The 18830-nt window shown below is 44.3% G+C and overlaps 1 protein-coding gene across 1 annotated transcript in view; it reads right to left on the bottom strand.

Moving 5' to 3' along the window:
* Nucleotides 1-2338: 2338 nt before the first annotated feature.
* Nucleotides 2339-18830, bottom strand: part of SETBP1 (SET binding protein 1) — a gene marked incomplete at its 3' end in the record, with an annotated part of 259761 nt that continues 243269 nt past the window's right edge. The window contains exons 3-5 of the mRNA XM_008571215.1: nucleotides 11469-14928; nucleotides 3860-4018; nucleotides 2339-2454 (exon numbers count right to left, since the gene is read on the bottom strand). Of these exons, the coding sequence (XP_008569437.1) occupies nucleotides 2339-2454; nucleotides 3860-4018; nucleotides 11469-14928 (3735 nt within the window). The remainder of the gene's footprint in view (nucleotides 2455-3859; nucleotides 4019-11468; nucleotides 14929-18830) is intronic.

The raw sequence follows: 18830 nt of genomic DNA, 5'->3' as shown, positions 1-18830 counted from the left end.
CTATCTGTGGAGATAGGAAAAAATCTCCTGGAAGACTCTGTCTTCTCCTTTGCTTAATGCCCTGTGCAAAAGCCCAACTCAGAACATATGTAGATGTAGACTTACTGGTCCATGGAGAATAAAGAAAAAATCTAACCAGAGAGTTGCTATTTGAAATGAGAACTATTGACTTTACAACCTCACCTTAGAAATGTAGGTATACCAAGAGCAAAATAAGAAAGTGCCAGGCAGTCCTTTGTGTCATAAGCGTAAATTTAATAGCTGGTGCCTTCCCTTTAAATCCCCTTGGTATAAGTGCTGGCAACACTGACCAATGAGAGCAGCCAGAACTTGGTTTGTTCTGGGTGGTGTGTGTGTGTGTGTGTGTGTGTGTGTGTGTGTGTGTGTGTGTGTGTGTTTGATTTGTAACTGAACCTGGCCGGTCACATTTTACATTGCTGAGGTGGAGTTGGGATTTTAAACTTTGGAAAACTTATGGCATCTCCCCTTGTCTGATTCTGATCTGAGAAGAAACACTCAACACTCAGCTACTCTTGGGAAAAATTTTTGGCAACCATCTTCAGCCCTGACTAATTTGTCCCCTTCCCGGTTGCTGTCCTGGCACTCGAAAGCTTGTGGAGATTTTAGTTACATAGAACAGTTGGAAAATCTGGATGGTTTTCATGCCCAATTGCTGCTGCATTTATTTTAGAAATATATTCCCCTGTTTGGGTAATGACACAGAATGCAGAAGGAAAGGTTATCATGGTCAAATCTGGGAAGGCAGTTAAGAGAAAATTGAAAAAACTAGGCAAGCAAAGTGGTGGGAAGGAGAGAAAAGGAAGAGGAGCATGAATGGCTGGAGGAGAAATGAGGGCTGGTTTCTCTCCCTTCTTTTGGGGAGGCTGGAGGACAGGCAGCTGGGAAAAGGAAGCAGGGTGAGTTGTCCCCATCAGCTGGGCACCTATGTCCTTACATCATCATCATGGTTATTTCTGGGCAGTGGGATTGTGGGTGGTGTTATTTTTTCCTATACTGGCTTTTCTAAATTTTCTAATTGTCTTCACTAACAGGTATTTTTTTAGATAATAGAAGGAACAAATGTTTTCTAAATAATCAGTTGCTATATGCTTATGGGTGGGGAATCCATTTTTATTGTGTTGTCAGGGACTCAAAGAGAAAAATAGTACTTAGCATGAAAGGGGCTTGTTATTTAGTGGGAGATGTACTGACACAGACTTGTAGAACCATGACATGACTGCTGAGGAATGACAAGGTGTCCCTTACATATTTATAGCTGCCACATTGCGCAGGACTATATCTTTCACATATTGGGTACTGAATACTTTTTAAAATTTTGTGATTAGAATAAATAAAGTAAAAGTATAATAGCACAAAGAAGAATATCCTATACGAGAAAACTTTCCGGCCCACAGGTCTTACTTGCGTAGCCACGACAAACTGGTTTACGACCGCAGTCTTTCCAGCCCACATCCCAACTCCTGGTGGACATTCGGAAGGGGATGAGGTCTCCTCTCTAACAACTTCCCAAAACTTTTGAAATGTGGCCTCAGACTCTTGGTTTCCTTAATGACTAGCTCCGCTCTGTTTTTATTTTTGGTCTATATCACTCTCAAGGTATACATTTTTGTATTTTTACCACTAAATGTATCAATTCCCTCAAATTGTACAAAACTTTTTAACAGTAATAATGATTTAAATATGTTTTAGTGCTTTATGATTTAGTAAGAATATTCTCATTCTCCATCTGTGTCCCCTTTGTATATTAAGGACATCCATACTCCGCCCAAGGTATTTGTGCCCAGGTGAAAAGAAGCCTTTGCGTACAGAATCTGCATCACACCCTGGCTCCAAAGAACTCCCTTTATGTAAAACAAACAAACAAACAAATAAAAACACTATTTTTAGCAAAGACTAAATTGCCTGTTAGCTAGTGCCTTTTTCTGGGCTCCACTATTTAAACAGCTGGCCAGGGTTCTTTAGGGATAACTCAGAGGCTGAGTCATACTACTGACCTTGTCAAACACAGAAGAAATATAGTGACAGAAAAGGGGGTGATGCTGGGAAAATTCAGGAAACCTGGGATCCAGCCCCTTTTCTGCACCAAACTGTCTTGATGACCTTGGGTTTTGATTTCCTTGTCTGTCAAGTGGGGAAGCAACACCTATCTGCAGACCTCAGTGGATTTTGAAGATCAGATGAAAGTAAGGAGACACGCCTTGAAAAACATCACGCCCTGTTAAGATATAAAGGGTGACTGTGATGTAGCCTCAGGGACTGCTTTTCATCTCTCTGTGGCCTCAGATCCTCCATCAATAGGTGAGCCCCATTTCCTTACCGATTCACTGCCCACCTCCTCAATCTCGTCAGCCGCTCCATTGAAGAGTGGGGGAGCCACAGCAGCCAGCTCTCGGGACTCACCTGCTCCATCTACTATCTCCCCCTTAATGCCCCCTGCTTGTTATCCAATCTGAATCCATCGGGCAAAACCCAATATCCACTTGCTTTTACAACATGCAACTTATTGCTCTGAAAGTTATCTTACGGGTCCTTTTTTCCTGTAGAATGGGCTTTTACTTCAAGTCATTAAATGTGTGGACTCCCATTATTCTCTCTAATTGCTTTGCATATGTGTCTATACCCATCTCTTGTCTCCTGATAGTCATATAAGGTCTTCAAGGACAGGCACGTTTCCTGGTACTTCACATCACCTAGAGCCCAGCACCTACTTCAATACCCTGCACACCCAGCACCCTTTAACGTCAGTGGATGCAGTTCCATTTCCTCTTTCCAGCAGCTGTGCCCCTTAAAAATCCATCCCCGCTCACCAGCTAACTTCAGTCTAACCAGATGCCTTCCTGTACCCCCCACATACCTTGACCCATGACACCGTCCATCTTTGCCCTTGCTGCTATAGCAGTCATTCATTATGCACTCACTCTCCTAGGTTCCACCCCAGGATTTTGTCCTACTCTGAACACTGTTATCCTTCCTGATCCTGCATCCCTATGCCTCCCACTGTTGGCCATTGAGTTCGCGTGGGTTAAACTTGGTCTGCTTTTATTCTCTTGTTGTTTTATGTATGCTAATTTTAGTATCTTTTCTTCCTTGCTTTTCCTTTTCTTCTGTTCTCCCTAATTGTCCCTGACACTATGCTATGTGTTCAGTGACTAAAGAGCTCCCAATCATTGTTAAAAGTGTAAGCTTTTTATGAACTAGCACATATATTTTATTCCAAAAAATAGTAAAGAGATTTGGATGTCCAATAATTAGGCTTTAGTCTATAATGCTTTGTACATAGTAAATGTTCAGTGACAGATCTATGTGTTAGAGCTTGTGATAACTTGGATTGTTCTTCTACATGTTCACAGTGGCACAGCCGACACCCACAGTACCACAGAGAGGAGTTTTCAAACAGTCATTACCATGATCAAATATTAAGTGCTATGTGTCTGGGGCAAGAAAGCGGGAGCTGGTCTGCAATCTCTTACCTCTTTTCAAATACTATAACCTTTACCTTTTTTTTTTTTTTTCCTTTTTGTCTTTTTTCGTGTCCGGCAATGGATCGCAACCCTCAGTGTCGCGCCCGTACCGGACCGGGGACCGGCAACAGGATCGCAACCCTTGGTGTTGCTCCCACACCTCGCTCAGCCAGTGAGCGGGAACCGGTCTGTATGTGGGATCCGAACCCTTGGCGGGAGCGCCACCGCGCTCCCAAGCGGCGCACTGTAGCATGCGCCACCGGGCCGGCCCCTAACCTTTACCTTTTCTATACATGACCTTCATGGGGAGGTGAAATGACCCAGCATAAGGGACTCTTTATGCTCCCAGAGTTGGGGACCTCAGACTTAAGGCCTACTGAGAATAGGAATGCCACTGCTCATCAAGGGCTGACTCCTGAAGCAAAGTCTCCTTAGAAGCTGGAGCTCTGCTGGAACCACAACCGAGTTTTCACTTTCTGCACCTGCAGCCTTCACTTTCTTGTCATCTGCTTTCTTATTCATTAACTCCTTGCCATCTGGATTTGGCACACAACCCACCAAGCCTTCAACATATCAGGCACTGGGTACATACTTTTAATTTTTCTGTCATCTTCAGGGCCACCAGTATGTTCTTACATATTCTCATTTGTTCTCATCCTCCATGAACTCTCTGCAACTTCTGGTCCTGCTAACCACCCTTTTCTTCTTAAATCCATTCTTCATCAACCCTTCGGTTCTCCTCCAGGACTTCTGCCATCCCTTCTCTGCATCTTTCCTGATCCCCTCTTATTCTGCCTCTCTTTTTATGGTGGCCCCCGGGGTTCTCCATTCTATTCTCTTTTATCTGTTCCCTTGACTCTGTCCTTTGGTGGATCTCCGGGTCTAGCTCCACACAGCACTGCCAACTGTTGCCTTAATGACCCATCACTTCACACTGCAACCACATTCTCTCTCTGGTTTCTATAATCCTGTTCATGTGCCACCAACCACTCCCCCAGTTGCCTAGAGCCAATATACTGGAATCATCTTTGACATTAGCTAGAGAGAGAAAGAGATGAATCGAGGATGACTCCTTATTATTATAATTTTTTTGCTTGACACCTGGGTATATAATGGTGCCTTTATGATGCTTATAATCTGGGGGTGGGGCGGGAGTGGGGGTGAAAGGGCAGGATGATGGCTACAATCCCATCGAGTAGATGAATAATTACAAAACAGATCAGAGTGGAGACATGGGGGTAAGTTTGCCTAACCCAGACTAAGAGGAGGGAGTGATCAGGAAAGAAAGACAAAGTACAATTTGGTCACTTCATGACATTTGCCTGTTTAAGAAGTGGCTTCCCACTGCCTACTTAATTAAACACAAGCCTCAGCATGTGGGAAAAAGACCCTCCAACCCATGACCACGACATTATTTTCTCACCTTATCTGCCAGGATTCCCCAACCACAGATTCAAACCTCATTATAACTGAACCACACACCTTTTCCCAAATGTTTCTTGGGTATTTCCACCTAAATACCTCTGTTTACATGGCTGTCTTTCTACAATGTGCTTCCCAACCCATCACCCAGCACTACCCTCACGTCTCCACTCTCCACAAGTCTCTTCCATCCTTTAAGGCCCACCTGCCATGGTGACTACTCTAAAGAAGTATTTCCTGATTCTACCTCTAGTCCCCCTAAGAAAACGTGGAGGTGGCCCACTGTCACTTGGACAGCACATCCCTTTCTCGTGACCCTTCAAGTCTGTTTTATAATAAGCTGAGGGTGGTTTCTTCCCCTAGATTATAAGGGAATCTTCTGGATGGTAACCTCTTTGAATTTCTCCCAGGATGTCACTAAGTTTTACACATAGGGGGCAGCAAAGAAATAATTTAAAAATTTCTCTTGTCTTTATTACTTCCCCTTGAATTCAGTCAATTTGCATTAGGCACTACACTGGCTCAGGTGTAGGCCACAGTCCCAACAAGTATTCTGTCTCATCACTTTTTATTTATAGAGAGATGGTTTGCTGGAGTTTCCTACCAAAGATGCTTTCCTTATCTCTGTCCAGTGACAGGCCAGCCTTTGGAAGGCGTGCTTACTAATTTCTCTAGCCAAGAAAGTTCCATGTTATATCAAAGCCAAGCCTGTCAAAATTGTAACTTCTTTGCACCCACACCTGAAGCTGCATGATTCTCCATTCCCACAGAGGTATAAATAAAAACTTCCATCAGGACAGAGCAATGTTTGCCAACTGTGGGAAGATAAATGGCCTGGGGGAATTCATGCTCCAAAGGCAGAATTGCTCGATTTCTGATTTCAATGTAGCAGAAGAGATGCTGTGAGTCTAAGACATTTCTTGTGTTTCATTACTAGAAAGTTATGGGTTACAACGTTTAATTTGATTAATCCTTGGTTTCCAAAAGGAAACCTTAGGAGAAACCTTGGAGAGCTCAATAAAATAAGTATGTGCAATTGTTAAGACAGGAAAGAAAAAAAAAAATAAATGACGTCCATCAGAGCCCACAAAGATCATTTCCAGTCCCAAATATGGTTCCCCAGAGGCAGCCTGGAAACCAAATTATTGTCAAAGAGATGCTTACCTTTTACAGCAGCTCACAGCAAAAGAAAAAGTATAACTTAACATCTCTCCCATGACTCATTTTTATGTTATTTTTTTTCTTTTGTTCTCTCTCTCTCTCACTGTCCCTTTCCCTCTTTCTGATATTAAGCCCCAATCTGAGCCCTTCAACCAAGTAGACATGTGTCACTGGATGAGTCACCAGACCTTCTGAAGCCTCAGTATGCTCATAAGCAAAATGACATGTTTGTACCACCTTATTAAGTTTCTTTTAATTCTGAGTCTAAATACAAGTGCAAGTGTGCTCTCGCTGCCCCCATGCAATTGGTCATATTAATGCTCTAACCTATTTCTTTTTAACGTGTTGGCTATGGTTTCAGCCTGCCCAAGGAGCATGCTAATTTGTTGGTGGGAGTCAGGTAAGAGGAGTTCCACCTCTGCAAAATGAAAGATGAAATGGCTAAGCAAAGTGGCAGGGGCCAAAGATGAATGGGGTGAGTCACACAGATTAATTCATGGACCAGAGGGATCTGTCTTGAACCTTCATTGAACAACTAATTCTTTGGCCAACATGGCCAATGGGGACTTGGGTGTTTTCTTCCCGACTGACCATTGTGTGTGTGTGTGTGTGTGTGTGTGTGTGTGTGTGTGTTCAAATTCCATATTCAAATTCCACTGTATAAATGTGAGACTTTTAGAACCCTAGAGTATCAGGTCTGGACAGAACCTTTATTGTCATAGAGTCACTTGTGGAAACTGAGACAATAAAGGTTCTTCAAAGAAAAGAAGCAGTCTTTCAGCTAGTTAGTGTGGGAGCCAGACTTTCCCAGGTCCTCATAACCCCACTTAAACCACACAGCAGCCATTAGCTAACTCATCTTTCATTTCCTCCCCCAGGAGGACTGAGAATTCAACCTGGATTAAGGTTAAACAGACTGCACTTCATCAGCTTTCCATTTCCTACTCTCTTTTTTCCTGGTCTGAACTTTCTCCTCCCATGAGTCTCCTCTTCTTCCTTTCATTCCATTTTTACAAATCTTCCCTCATGTGTTTCTTTTGCATGGTCTTCATGACATTTCATCCATGTGGCTAACTCCTTTTCTCTGGATGACTGCTTGGAGGAGGTTTTCGTATTATTTATGGCTTGGGCATCCATTTCCTGCCAGTGAGTGACAGCAGAGACTGCCTCTCAAAATGCCTCACAGCACTGATAAGAGGAGCTGGCAGAGGGTGAGACGAAGCCAGGAGGAGAGGTGGAGCAGGCCAGACTCAAGGGAATGCCATCACCTACATGGCAGGATTCTGATATCTGGGAGGTGAGCTCAGGATTGATTCTAAGCATCCCTTTATCACAGAGAAATTACTTGACATTTGGGGACTTGGGATGGCTACCCTGCCTGACAATGGCACTGGGCTAGGAGGTAATGCATGTAAATTCACTCTTCTCCCTGTTTTTCCATTATCTGATAGGAGTCTAGATAGCAGTGGTCACAATGTCCCAGTACATGGCCTAATTTTAGGTCGAAGTAGGCAAAGATTATTTCCAAGGGTCTGAACAGGAAGAACATTACTCACACTAGAGACCTCTTCCACCGCCTTGGAGAAACTTGGCTTTGTGGGCACATGGCATCATTCTGACCACGTATTGTCAACCCTGCATAGGTTTGCTCTTCTGGGAATCTGCTGCATGTCAACATGTGAGAGATGGAGATGTCCGGTGAGAGAGGGGCTCCATGGAGACTGATAAGCCTTATCCCAATTCTGAGACTGCACTTTCCCATTATTTATTCATTTTTTGGCCCCAGGAAAGCATTGCAATAAATGGAGATTTTGCAAATGGTATGAATTTAGGAAATAGGCCAGAAGAGCCACTCCCTTCTGAAAACAAAAACAGAAGGAATATAATACAGGAAAATGGTAAGGAGTCTGTGTGACTTCTAAGCTCTAGGTGTGTTGTAAAGGAGCTAACAAGACAAGGCAGCCATCTGCCAGGCCAGGGGGGGATGGAGAATGAATTATTTTCCAAGCAGGAAAGAGGAAATGGAGTGTGCAACTGCTGCTATTGCTAAATGGGGTTTCTAATTCTTTTCTCCATAATGGTAATGACTCACATTTATGTGGTGCCTTTCATCAGCTCTGATCTCAAGGAGTGCTCTAAGCCCTCTCTTGACTCAGCTCCTAAATCTGGTCCTCAACAGGCTAAAGGATGACATCTATATTTGTGCTGTGTCTATTTTAGAGCTCATGTAAAATACAACATTCAGATGCTACAAAAGTGAATCCAGAGTGAAGAAGGAACAGGTAGAGGGAGAGAAGTTGTGGAAAGCACAGATGCTTATTTCCCATCATGACCCCAGTATCATCCAGCTGACTAGACACCTCCATTCACATGAAGCCTCTGAAAGATCTTTAGGCTTCTGGCACCCCCAGCCTCATCTCATCTGCCCCCATCTCTTCATGGAGCTTGGCACTGTGGAGTCTCTCACCTCAAGATCAATGCTCTTCGGGAATCCTGACACACTGACATTGGGTTCCAGGTGCTGCTAAAGATATTTTTTTTCCTCATGCTTTGAGGGTTCAGAAATGGAGGGGAATTTGGGGTATAGGGAAGGAAAGACCAAGACTTCGAAGGGAGGTGAATGATAGGGAATCTGGTCTGTTCCAGTAAGACATTCCAAAAGATGTGCTGGGACATCAGGCATAACTCATATAGACATAGACGCCACCAATGATTGTGATTCATTAAATGCTGGGGAAAATAAACTCATATCACACAGAAATAGGCACAGAGGAGTGGCAAAAATAACTCAGAGAACTGGATTTCAGTAAGGACCAAAATGGAAGCCCTGTCCACGAAGATATTTCCAGATTGATATTCAGGAAAGGTTAGGCCATAGGATTCCTTCGTCACTGGTTGGGAATTGAATCAAGGAATGTCTTCTTTCCTTAATTACTGTCTTCTGCAATGATCACATAATCACTATGCAGACACCTAGGCAAAGGCAGAAAGTCAGAGGATGGATGGAATTCTGAGAGGAACAATGGTAGGGACACAGAGGAGCACTGGTCTGCATTGTAGAGTGGCCTTAACTAGCCAGGTGACATGTGGTTGAGCTTCAGTGCAGTGGGCCAAGCACTGAAGTGGGCTTAGAATCGAAAGCAGAGGCTTTCTGAACCTGGCCATGTCACTTAATCTCTTTGAGCCTTAGTGTCCTGACCTATAATATAGGAATAAAGGCACCTGCCTTCCAAGATTGCAGGAAGGTTGTAGTGAAGAAATGTATGTGAATGGCTTTAAGAACTGAAACACACTACACACAAGAGGTCTAGCCCAGCCCTTCAAGTTACAAATGGGAAGACTCCAAAGAGGTGAATCCTATGCCTGAGGCCACAGAGAGAGTTCATAGCAGAGTCGGGCTTAGTTCCCAGTTCTTCAGGCTGAATCCAGCTTTCATTCATGACATCGTCATGCTGCCCAATTCTTCCCATCTCATGTGGCTGGCTGAAGATCAAATGAGATGATGGGAGGGAAGTAAGAGTATTTTGAATAAGGTGAGGGCCACCATGTGAACACAAACACAAGGAAAGTGGTATGCCCAGAATGTGGGCACCCTCGGAGACCCACACAGTGACCAGAGATGGATCCCACTGGGAAACTTCATGAAGTCAACCAGTACCAGCAGTACTGTCTGACCACAGAAAAATCCCAGTAAGACCTGTGAGAAACCTAACTCAACAATGGCTACTTTTAGCTTCTGTGATCTTGCTTCTCAGGTCTGTTCAGTTAGGATTCTTGCTTGTGGGTTTTTAGCAGTAACCCACCACCATTATTTTCTAGACAAATATTGCCCAGAAAATACAAAAATAAGAACATCCTCTATCCATGGCTAGTTTAGTTCCCATGGATCAGTGCCATCATTCTGAAAGACTCATCAACAGTATTTCTCATGTGCAAGTTTAATCTAGTGCCTCCTATCCATCTAGTTCTTAGCCTGGGCTCTGTGCAAAACCAAACACCTTCAACAAAATCGGATGATGAGAAATGGCAAACCCAGATGAGCACATCTGCTTTGGGTAGACATGAAGGGTGGGCCATTTATTGCCTTTAGCAAATGCAGGAGACGTGACTGCAAATTGGTCTCTTCATTGACCAAGGAGAACATCTACCACTACAACTCACAAGGTAGTGGCAATCTGCGACAATCTTTATGTGGTTTCTAACTCATAATCATATTTCTTCTTGAAATCTGCTGGCCTAGAAAATGTCTGATTCCTCATGAATAGACTGTTCTTACCTTCACTAATTATGGACTCCCTGGGAAGGGAGAGGACAAGCGAGGGGTACGCATCATAAATAGAGGTGAAACTACACCCAAACCTCAAACGCGGATGATTCATCCTTTAAAACCAGGCTTTGGCAAGAGAAGGCAGGGGCAACACAAGAAATTCTTTTATCTTCTGCATCTCCTAGGATAAGAGTTTCTACTATCTTCCTAGTAAACAACGGCTCTGTTCTTCTACAGGAGTCTTATTATCTATGTTATATATGCACAGGGACAAAAGGATGCTTTTGCAGATGTGTGAGGCTCCCATGGCTGGGAAGGATCTGTGTGGGTGGGGAGGTTAGCAAGAAAATTCTGCCAGGAACTGATAAGGAATGAGATCTTTCTAGCAGCAACCAACACTTCGCTTTGGAGATTAGTGAGAAAAATCCCATTCCAGGGGGCATGCTAAGAGACATAGTGGTAAGATCTTATGGGGATAGGAGGCACATAGCAAAATGACAAGTACCTGAATGAAGCCAAGGCTTCACATTGGGGGACTGCCCAGGGCAGCTTATCAAATGCCTATAGCCAAAGGGAGGACAATATGGCCTGGGGCTGGCTCCCTGAATCCTTGAAGTTAGACTTCAGGATTCATTGGTCATCGGCTTCCACGGACTCTGCGATAGACTTCTGACCTAAGATGTGTGACCTCTGGAGACAGCATGTTGGATAAACTATATATTCATTCTCTTCCAGCCTTGTCATTCTCGGAATCTTGTTGGTATTCCTAGTGATTTTGGGGGGCTTTATCCAACCAGCAAAATGTAATTTCAGATCAGATGAGGAACTGAGAACAGCATTTTTAAAATAGAGCATAAATGTACTGGATATGGTTGCAGCCCAGGCAGCTACTGAGGCTGCTTCTAGGTCCACAATTTCTCAGGCAATGATTCCAGGAGAAAAGAAAGGTGGGAAGTACCCAGTAAACAATGCATAAAATGTGCAGCAAACTCAAATGTGCAAGGAGCCCTGCTGGTTTCATTCCCAGCTCTCTGCAAACTAAGAAACAATGTGCCAAAGACGGCTAGCATCTGTGGTGCAAAGCTCAGCAATGAAATAACCAGACAGTTCAAGTCTGAAGAGAGACTTGGCCTTACCTGGAGACATGGAGGAGTCATAAGAACTTCTCTCCTTGCGGGTCATCTTGAAGGCTTGGATGTCCTTCTCTCTGTACGTCCCAAAGCCCTCAAAGCTCCTCCTTTTACTCCCACTCACATCATTGTCCCACTTGTCATTTGAAGGGGTCATTTCACTGAATACGTCCAGGCTGTCTGATCTCGTGCTGCCACTGTCCCCACCACTGCCAGAGTACCTTTTAGTGCATGAGTCCACAGGCTCACTGCTCAGGTCACCTTTGTCCTTGGTCTGCGTCCAATGCTGGGCATCAGAAAGTGACAGCGTAGACAGGGTGTCCACTTCAAAGTTGTTCTTCGAAGCTCTGTGGCTGGCTTCACTGTGCTGGTGCCTCTGTTTCTCCTTATGCTTGTTCTTCTCACTCACCAATGGGAGCTCTTTGTCTGCGCTGCTCAGCCGCTCGCTTAGGATGTGGCTGGAGAAGCCTGTGGCTTTGCCTGCAAAGAGACCACTCAGGTTGTCATGGGTCCCTAGGATCCGGTCTTCCTTGTGCTTATGCTTGTGTTTATGTTTCCTCTTGTGGAGCCGACTGCTGGACAGACTGGCACTGCCCACCTTGGGAGGGTTCAGGGATGGCTGCATGTCACCAAGGCCCATGCCAACAGGTCCTTGCAGGTGTACTCCATGCTTGGCTTTATGCTTAGCTGTACCAGACATCTTTACATGGGAGCTCGTGTGGAACTGAGGTGGGGGCACTGTTGGCCTCATAAATGGGGAAGCTGCTCCAAGTGTGTGCGATAGGTACAAAGGAGCTGGGTACTGACCGTAATAACCGAGGTTCATCATAGGCATTGATGTGTAAGGCATTCCATAGGGTGCATAGTAACTTCCACTGGGAATAGGGTAGCTGAACCCTTGTAAAAAAGGCACCTTTGTCATGGTGTCATTGGTTTTTGCAGGCCTACCACGCTTCTTCTTTGACTTCAAGTCTGAAGTCCTACGAAGATAGAGCAACGGGTCATACTGGATATATGGCACCGGGTAATAGTGATCAAAATTAATTCGAAAAATGCTGGGATATGGATTCTCATGGTAAAATGTGTAACTCCGGTGGGAGATCCTGAACACCTGGAACTTGGTTATGAGCTCTTCCAGGTCTGCCAGAAACTGGAGATCATCACGGTTTTGCAGGCTTTTCCGTTTCCTCTTGTGCTTTGGCTTCTTGAGGCTTTCGTGGGCCAGGAAGTTGTCCACCATGAGGTGCTTCTGCCGGTGGCCATGCCGGTTTTTTGTGCTGGTGTCAGACGGTATGGCCTCCGGGTTGTCCAGGGAGCAGAAGTCAAAAGAGTACCTCCGTCGGGATTCTGAACTCTTCTCCGCTTGGTCAGACGTGCTGTTGTTGTCTGTCCCGATGCCACTGTCACTTGGTATCGTCTCCTCACTGTGCGACTCGCTCACAGGGGACAGCGTTATTTCCTTTAGTGAGCCGATCTCACAAAGGTGTGAAGGTGAGTTGGCCATCAGCCTGGGTGGTGACAGCTTCCAGGTTCCACTGTGTATTCCCTTTTGGGTTTTGGTTGGAAGAGCACTGATGGGCTGGAGATTTGGCATAGTTTTCAACTCTGAAAAATTGGTTTCAGTGCTGGCGGGGCTCAGGTTGCCATTTGACCCACCTAACTGTGTTGAAAGTGGGTGCATAGCTGCTGGTGAAGATGCCACAAGTGACTGAAAGTTGGAAGGCACGGCTGGAACATCCGGCTGGCTAGAAACAGGCCTTGGGTGCTTGATGGCTGTTTTGGGTTCTTCGGATGGGGGTGGCAGCTCTGTTCTTGGCTTCCTGCCCCTCTTCTTGCCAATATAGATGGTTCCCCTCTTGCTGACGTTAATCTGCTTGCCCAGTTTGCTTTCGATTGCTGATGCCCCTGGGCTGGTTTCCGGGGGAGCTTTCGCCTTCAAAGCCATGTTGCTGGAGCAGGACAAGATCTGGTTCAAGATATTTTTCCTCTTGAGTGTCTTCATCTTATTGATCGTTTTGATGGTCTTCTTATCCAACACACCAAGCTTTCCAACTTTTTTGTGAAATTTCATCTCGCTCATGGGTTTGTCCTCTCCTGGTACTAGCTGGGCCAACTTAGCTAAATTGTGTCGCCTCTTTCTTTTCTTGGTGCCAGGAAACTCTCGGCTGATGGGACTGACTGGGCTGGTGGAAGTACCCTCGTGAATCGTCTCAACTGTGAGCAAAGGCTGCTTCTTTGGTCGTCCCCGCTTCTTTTTGACTGGAGTGATCACAGTAAGACTGTCTGTGTTGGTGTACAGAGGGCTGGATGGGGTGATGGGGTAAGCAGATGGCGGTTCCACCATAAGTTTATCAGAGGCGGCCATGACTGCCTCACGGAGCATACTGGTGGGTTTTGGTTTGCTGCACGTCCACCTCCGTTTTGCAGCAAATTTTGGATGTTGGATTTCTGGCAGCTTTCTTGATGGAGAGTGGTCTGTGCATGTTGGAGGCGTCATGACTATGGGTGGCTTTCGCTGCTTAGGCACACCTCCTGGGACAACTTTCTCGGTATTTCCACCAGTTTCAAGGCCAACTGAGGGGGACTCATTCTCTATCATTTTACCCAACTTAGGCACACGGGGATCTTTTTTATTTCCCTCAGAGTTGGAGAGTATCCTGTTAACTACTTCACTGCTCATAGCAATTCCAGAAGCCAGGGCTTTCTCTGGGATGATCTTTTCCACCACTGCTTTAATGGACTGCCTCTTTTTCCTCTTATGGCTGGTTGGATCTAGAGAAGGTGCCTTGATGGGGATAGTAATCCGGACATGACTTGAGTCATTTTCAGGATTACTAATGGAACTCATGCTCTGCCTGGCTGGCGATGCCTCTTGGGCATTATCTGCAGAGTAGCCTTCCCTTTTCCCTTCTGTGTTATCAAATGCTTTCTGGGCATTCTTGACCCAGTCCAGGTCTGGGTTTGGTACAGTTTGACTTATCACATCTTTCTTGCTGGACTTTTTCTTGCTACTTATAGTAGGTGGTTCTGGGGGCTCCTTTGCACCTCCTCCCTCTTGATCTACCAGGGGCTGAAGCCCATTGCACTCAGCAGAGCTGCTGGGTGGGGCTGGTGAGCTGTGGTTGCTTGGGGATGGAACCACACTCCCCAAGAGCAAATCTTTGCTATTGTTAGACAACTGACTCCACGTGCTTCCTGCACTGCCTTTCTTACCCTGGGCCTTTGCAAAGGAAGCCATGGGCTCAAGAGCTGGGATCTTGCTGGTGCTTGTAGTTTCTCTGCCAGACTCTGGACTGATGAAGCAATTCTGAGTGGCGGGTCCACTGTCAGAGCTGGTGGACCAGTCCATGTGGTTCTGGCTGCTGCTTTTTTGCTGGTGCTTTGGTTTTAAGGTGTCACTGGTGAAGTCCTGTGGGAGGCCTGGGTCGTAGTGGAGAGTTGAGTGTTTCTGGGGCCTCTCGTAAGCCTAAGGGTGGGTGGAGTGGAGAGGGAGAAAGAGAAAGAGAGAGAAACAAAGATGAGCATGTTGGAACTACTTAACATTTAAGGTCCAAAGCCTTAAGTATTTGAAAGTTGAAAACAAATAACTATGTTAACAGCCACCTTTCATTCCAGAATGCTTTACAGAGGTTTTCTCAATTGCAGTAGTAAAGACATATTGCACTGACTTTGAACATTGTTAAGGATGAATTAATTGCTACCTTTTCCATCTAAATAGGAGGAACTTTGAATTATTTCGGTTTAATGCAACCTGAAAATACAAACTGTTTAGAGAGAGGAGGAGGAGGTTCTAAAGGTCACTTAGCCCAGGGTCTGTATTTTACAAGTGAGGAAGTTGAAGCCTGGACAGTGGAGAGTCCTGCCCAAGGTGGCAGAGCCCAGGAGAGACTCTGAACTTTCCAAGAACTCCCAGAGTACTTTTGCCTAACTCAAGCTGCCTATTATTATGTCCCTGCTTCTCCTCAAAGGCACGTCTTTTCCTTGCTTTCTCCTATTTCCACTTCGTTTCAGCTTGTGCTTTACCCTAGAGCTCAACAGCTCTGTGCTCAAACAACAAGGAGCTCACCAGGAACCACCACAATAAGCCCAAACAGCACAAGTTGAGGAATTAAGATGGGAACAATATGAACACTGCGTGGGGGAAAGAGGGCCAGTCCTGGGCATGAAGAAGAAATGGAAGAAGAATATAACATGAAAGAATCGTTCTGAGCCTTCAAGCCTTTGTGGATTCTAGGAGTGTTGCTGTGTTTGGGGTTAGCACACTGAGGCATCCACCCATAAAGCTCTCTTAAACAGGTATTGTTTTCTCGAGGAAACTATTGGCAAACTAATCCTTTGAGATATAGTTTTGAAAGGAATCTTGACTCTCTTGGACAAATGTGCCAGGAAAAAAATCATTGTCATTGAGGACGACTACTGTGAACTTTGTCAACTGTGTTTTCCCCTACATTGATTCATTTCAATGAATGTCTTCAGCACCTTCCTAAGGACCGACTCTTCAGTTAGGAAAGGCAGAGCCTGGTGCTTGAGGCGCAACATAATCGGAGTCTATAAAATCACAAAGGGAATGGATGCTGAACACATTTTTTTGAGATATTAAAACTATTTTTAATATAAACATGCTCTCACTGTTCTAGATGGATTTTAAGCCATGCTAGTAGTACAAAGAAACATGGCTTACAGCTCATTGGATGATTTACACATAGAGTAGTAAACTTACAGGATGCATTAGCTTAGGATTTGTTAAAAAAAGAAAAATATTAGTAAATTGAAGAAAGCTTTGGATAATTTCCCAGATGAGAAGTACATGATACGCTTAGTGAATTTAGAAAAATTTCACCTATAATATCTATCTATCTATCTATCTATCTATCTATCTATCTATCTATCTATCTATCTATCTATTTATTATCTATCTCTATTGGCCATTGATGTTATAGAACTTACGCTTTATCAAGAAACATTTCTAATAGTCCTGTTAAGAGTCAAAACACAAATGGCAGAGAGCATTGCAGGTAAAATTCGATGTAATGTCTCTTCACACTGGGATCCCTAGGGTTATTTAATGCCCCCCTTGGGTTTTATGAAATCCTGTTCATACTTAAAATATTGCCCTACACGTTCTAAGTATCGTGAGACAGTATCCCCAAGCTAAGCCAGCAAATGCCCAGGAGAAGATTAAGAAAACAATTTGTTTAAGTTTTTTATTCATCTTGCAATTTATAGTAGAGACACCACCATCCCAACATAGAGAGAATTAAACCTACTACTTAAGTGTGTTTACTAGGTATGACTGCTGTGGACATAGGCTGCTATTCCATTTTTGGCAAAAATATGGGAATCTTATTCACGGTATAAAATATTACATGCCACTTACTTATCTTTTATGAATCAGGGCTTTCCTAATTTGTCACTCACACTTTGGACTTCAGCTGGCACTGAGTGTTTACTCACAAGGTTGCAGGGCCAGAAGAGAGCTTGGAGAATGCTTTCCTCTCCTTAGGATGACAATGTATTCCTCATATTGGAGCATTTTTAAGAGTTAGTGGGATGACTATAAAGAATTATAGTGGGACAAAAGGGGTAAATTATTGTTTTGTACTTGGGCAAAACAGGATTGGCGGTCACCTTCTTTCCTCCAATCCCTGCTCCCTCTACATCTGTAGCTCTGGACAACGAAGTCCACAGAGGGGCTTCATGGTGACACTAGAACTGAAACCTCGGTCCCTGAATCACCTCACTTTTTCTCTGTTGCTCTATCCTCTTATTCTTGGCACCTAGAAAATTCCTTAATTGATGCTTTCTTGCTGTTCTCAGCTTAATCCTAGGGAGGCTCCCCTGCTTTACAGAAATACTTCTATTATAAGTTCTTATGAAACCATGTATCTAATCTTTGCTGCATGTATCATAGTTTTAATTTTACATTTGATTTGTGTGCTAAGTAAAGTAAATGCTTGCCTCTCCTTCTAGCTTGTGTACACCATCATGGAGTTACCAAACACGGAGCCTGGTACCTAGTAGGTACTCAATTAACATTTATTGAATGAAGCAGCGTACATTTTACTACAGTTATTTTATTTGAACAATAGTAAGATTAATGACCTATATATTGTGACATATTGTCTGCAAACAGAGTCTCCACCCCCAGCCTAATTTCTTATGTCATACCTACCTTCTGTGGGTACCATTGCCTCCCATAAAGACATCTATCACAGTCCTTATAATGTTAGGTGACATTTATTGGCATACTTTTCTGTCTTCCTCTCCTTGACTGTAAGTACTCTGAGGTCAGAGACTGTCTTATTTTTTCTTCTTATCCCCAGTACCTACTACAAAGCCAAGCAATCAGAAAGTTCTTCATAAATATTCGTTGAATTAATAAGTAAACAAATGAATGCATGAGGTGCCTATTACCATGGCAGAATATATATCTGCGCAGGCTGATCTTTTATTTGATAATGGCTCTTCACAAAATTGGAGAACTGAAATGCATTAGGTGTTGAACACTAAATCTTCTCCAAATATTTAAGGACTAAAGGAGCTTGTAAGGTAACTCCCCTTCAATGCAAGTTTTACTGTTAGTTCCCCCCATCTCCTGTTGTTTCACTTTTCAGTGAACTTGACTTTGGGGAAGGCCATGGGACTGTCAGAAGGGTGGCTTTCACCCTGAAAAGTGGGGCCTGCTCACTTACACCAGGGCAGGCCAGCAGTGAGGAACACAGTTAAGCCAGCGTGGTGCCCAGTGCTTCCTCTGGACCACTGCCTGATCCCATAGTCCCTAGCATTTTAGCTGCAATTTGCCCTGCTGGGAGAGAGCAGCAATCAAAGGGCAGAGTGGACAAAAGAGAAGCACAACAAAGGATCAGGAGTAATGGAGGGAAATGGTGCTTTAAATACCTCACTCAGACGTGCTGCAGAGAAGGAGCAGAGAGGACCCTGAAGGAGCATTTTCTGAGAGGTCAGGAGAGCGAGGCCTCCTCCAGCCGTGGCTGATGGCTGCATCTCACTGCATTTCATGAAACCCCAATTCTTCATTTGTCAGCCATGACATATTATATACACAATAGTGAGGCTGTCAGTTCCAATATGTCCTTTGCCGAGAATTGAGCACTTATTCTGTCCAGACAGAGAGGGACAAACAAGCTACGGAAGGGGGAGCCCAGGCTCTCCCTCCCATCCTCCATCCTCTCCAGTGGACTGAGGTACGATGTCTGATTGGAGTCTTCATTAACCTACACAGCACATGTCTCCTTTTCCTCTTTACATTGTGGTTTTTATTATTATTATTTTTTTTTATAAGACCTGAATCTTTTAAGGCCTTTATACTACCCTCTGGCCTCAGCAGGGCTGCCTCCTAAAGTTAGCAAA

This window comes from Galeopterus variegatus, unplaced genomic scaffold, assembly GCF_000696425.1.
Source record: "Galeopterus variegatus unplaced genomic scaffold, G_variegatus-3.0.2 Scaffold667, whole genome shotgun sequence".
NCBI lineage: Eukaryota > Metazoa > Chordata > Mammalia > Dermoptera > Cynocephalidae > Galeopterus > Galeopterus variegatus.
This window is presented reverse-complemented; position numbering and strand designations above follow the sequence as displayed.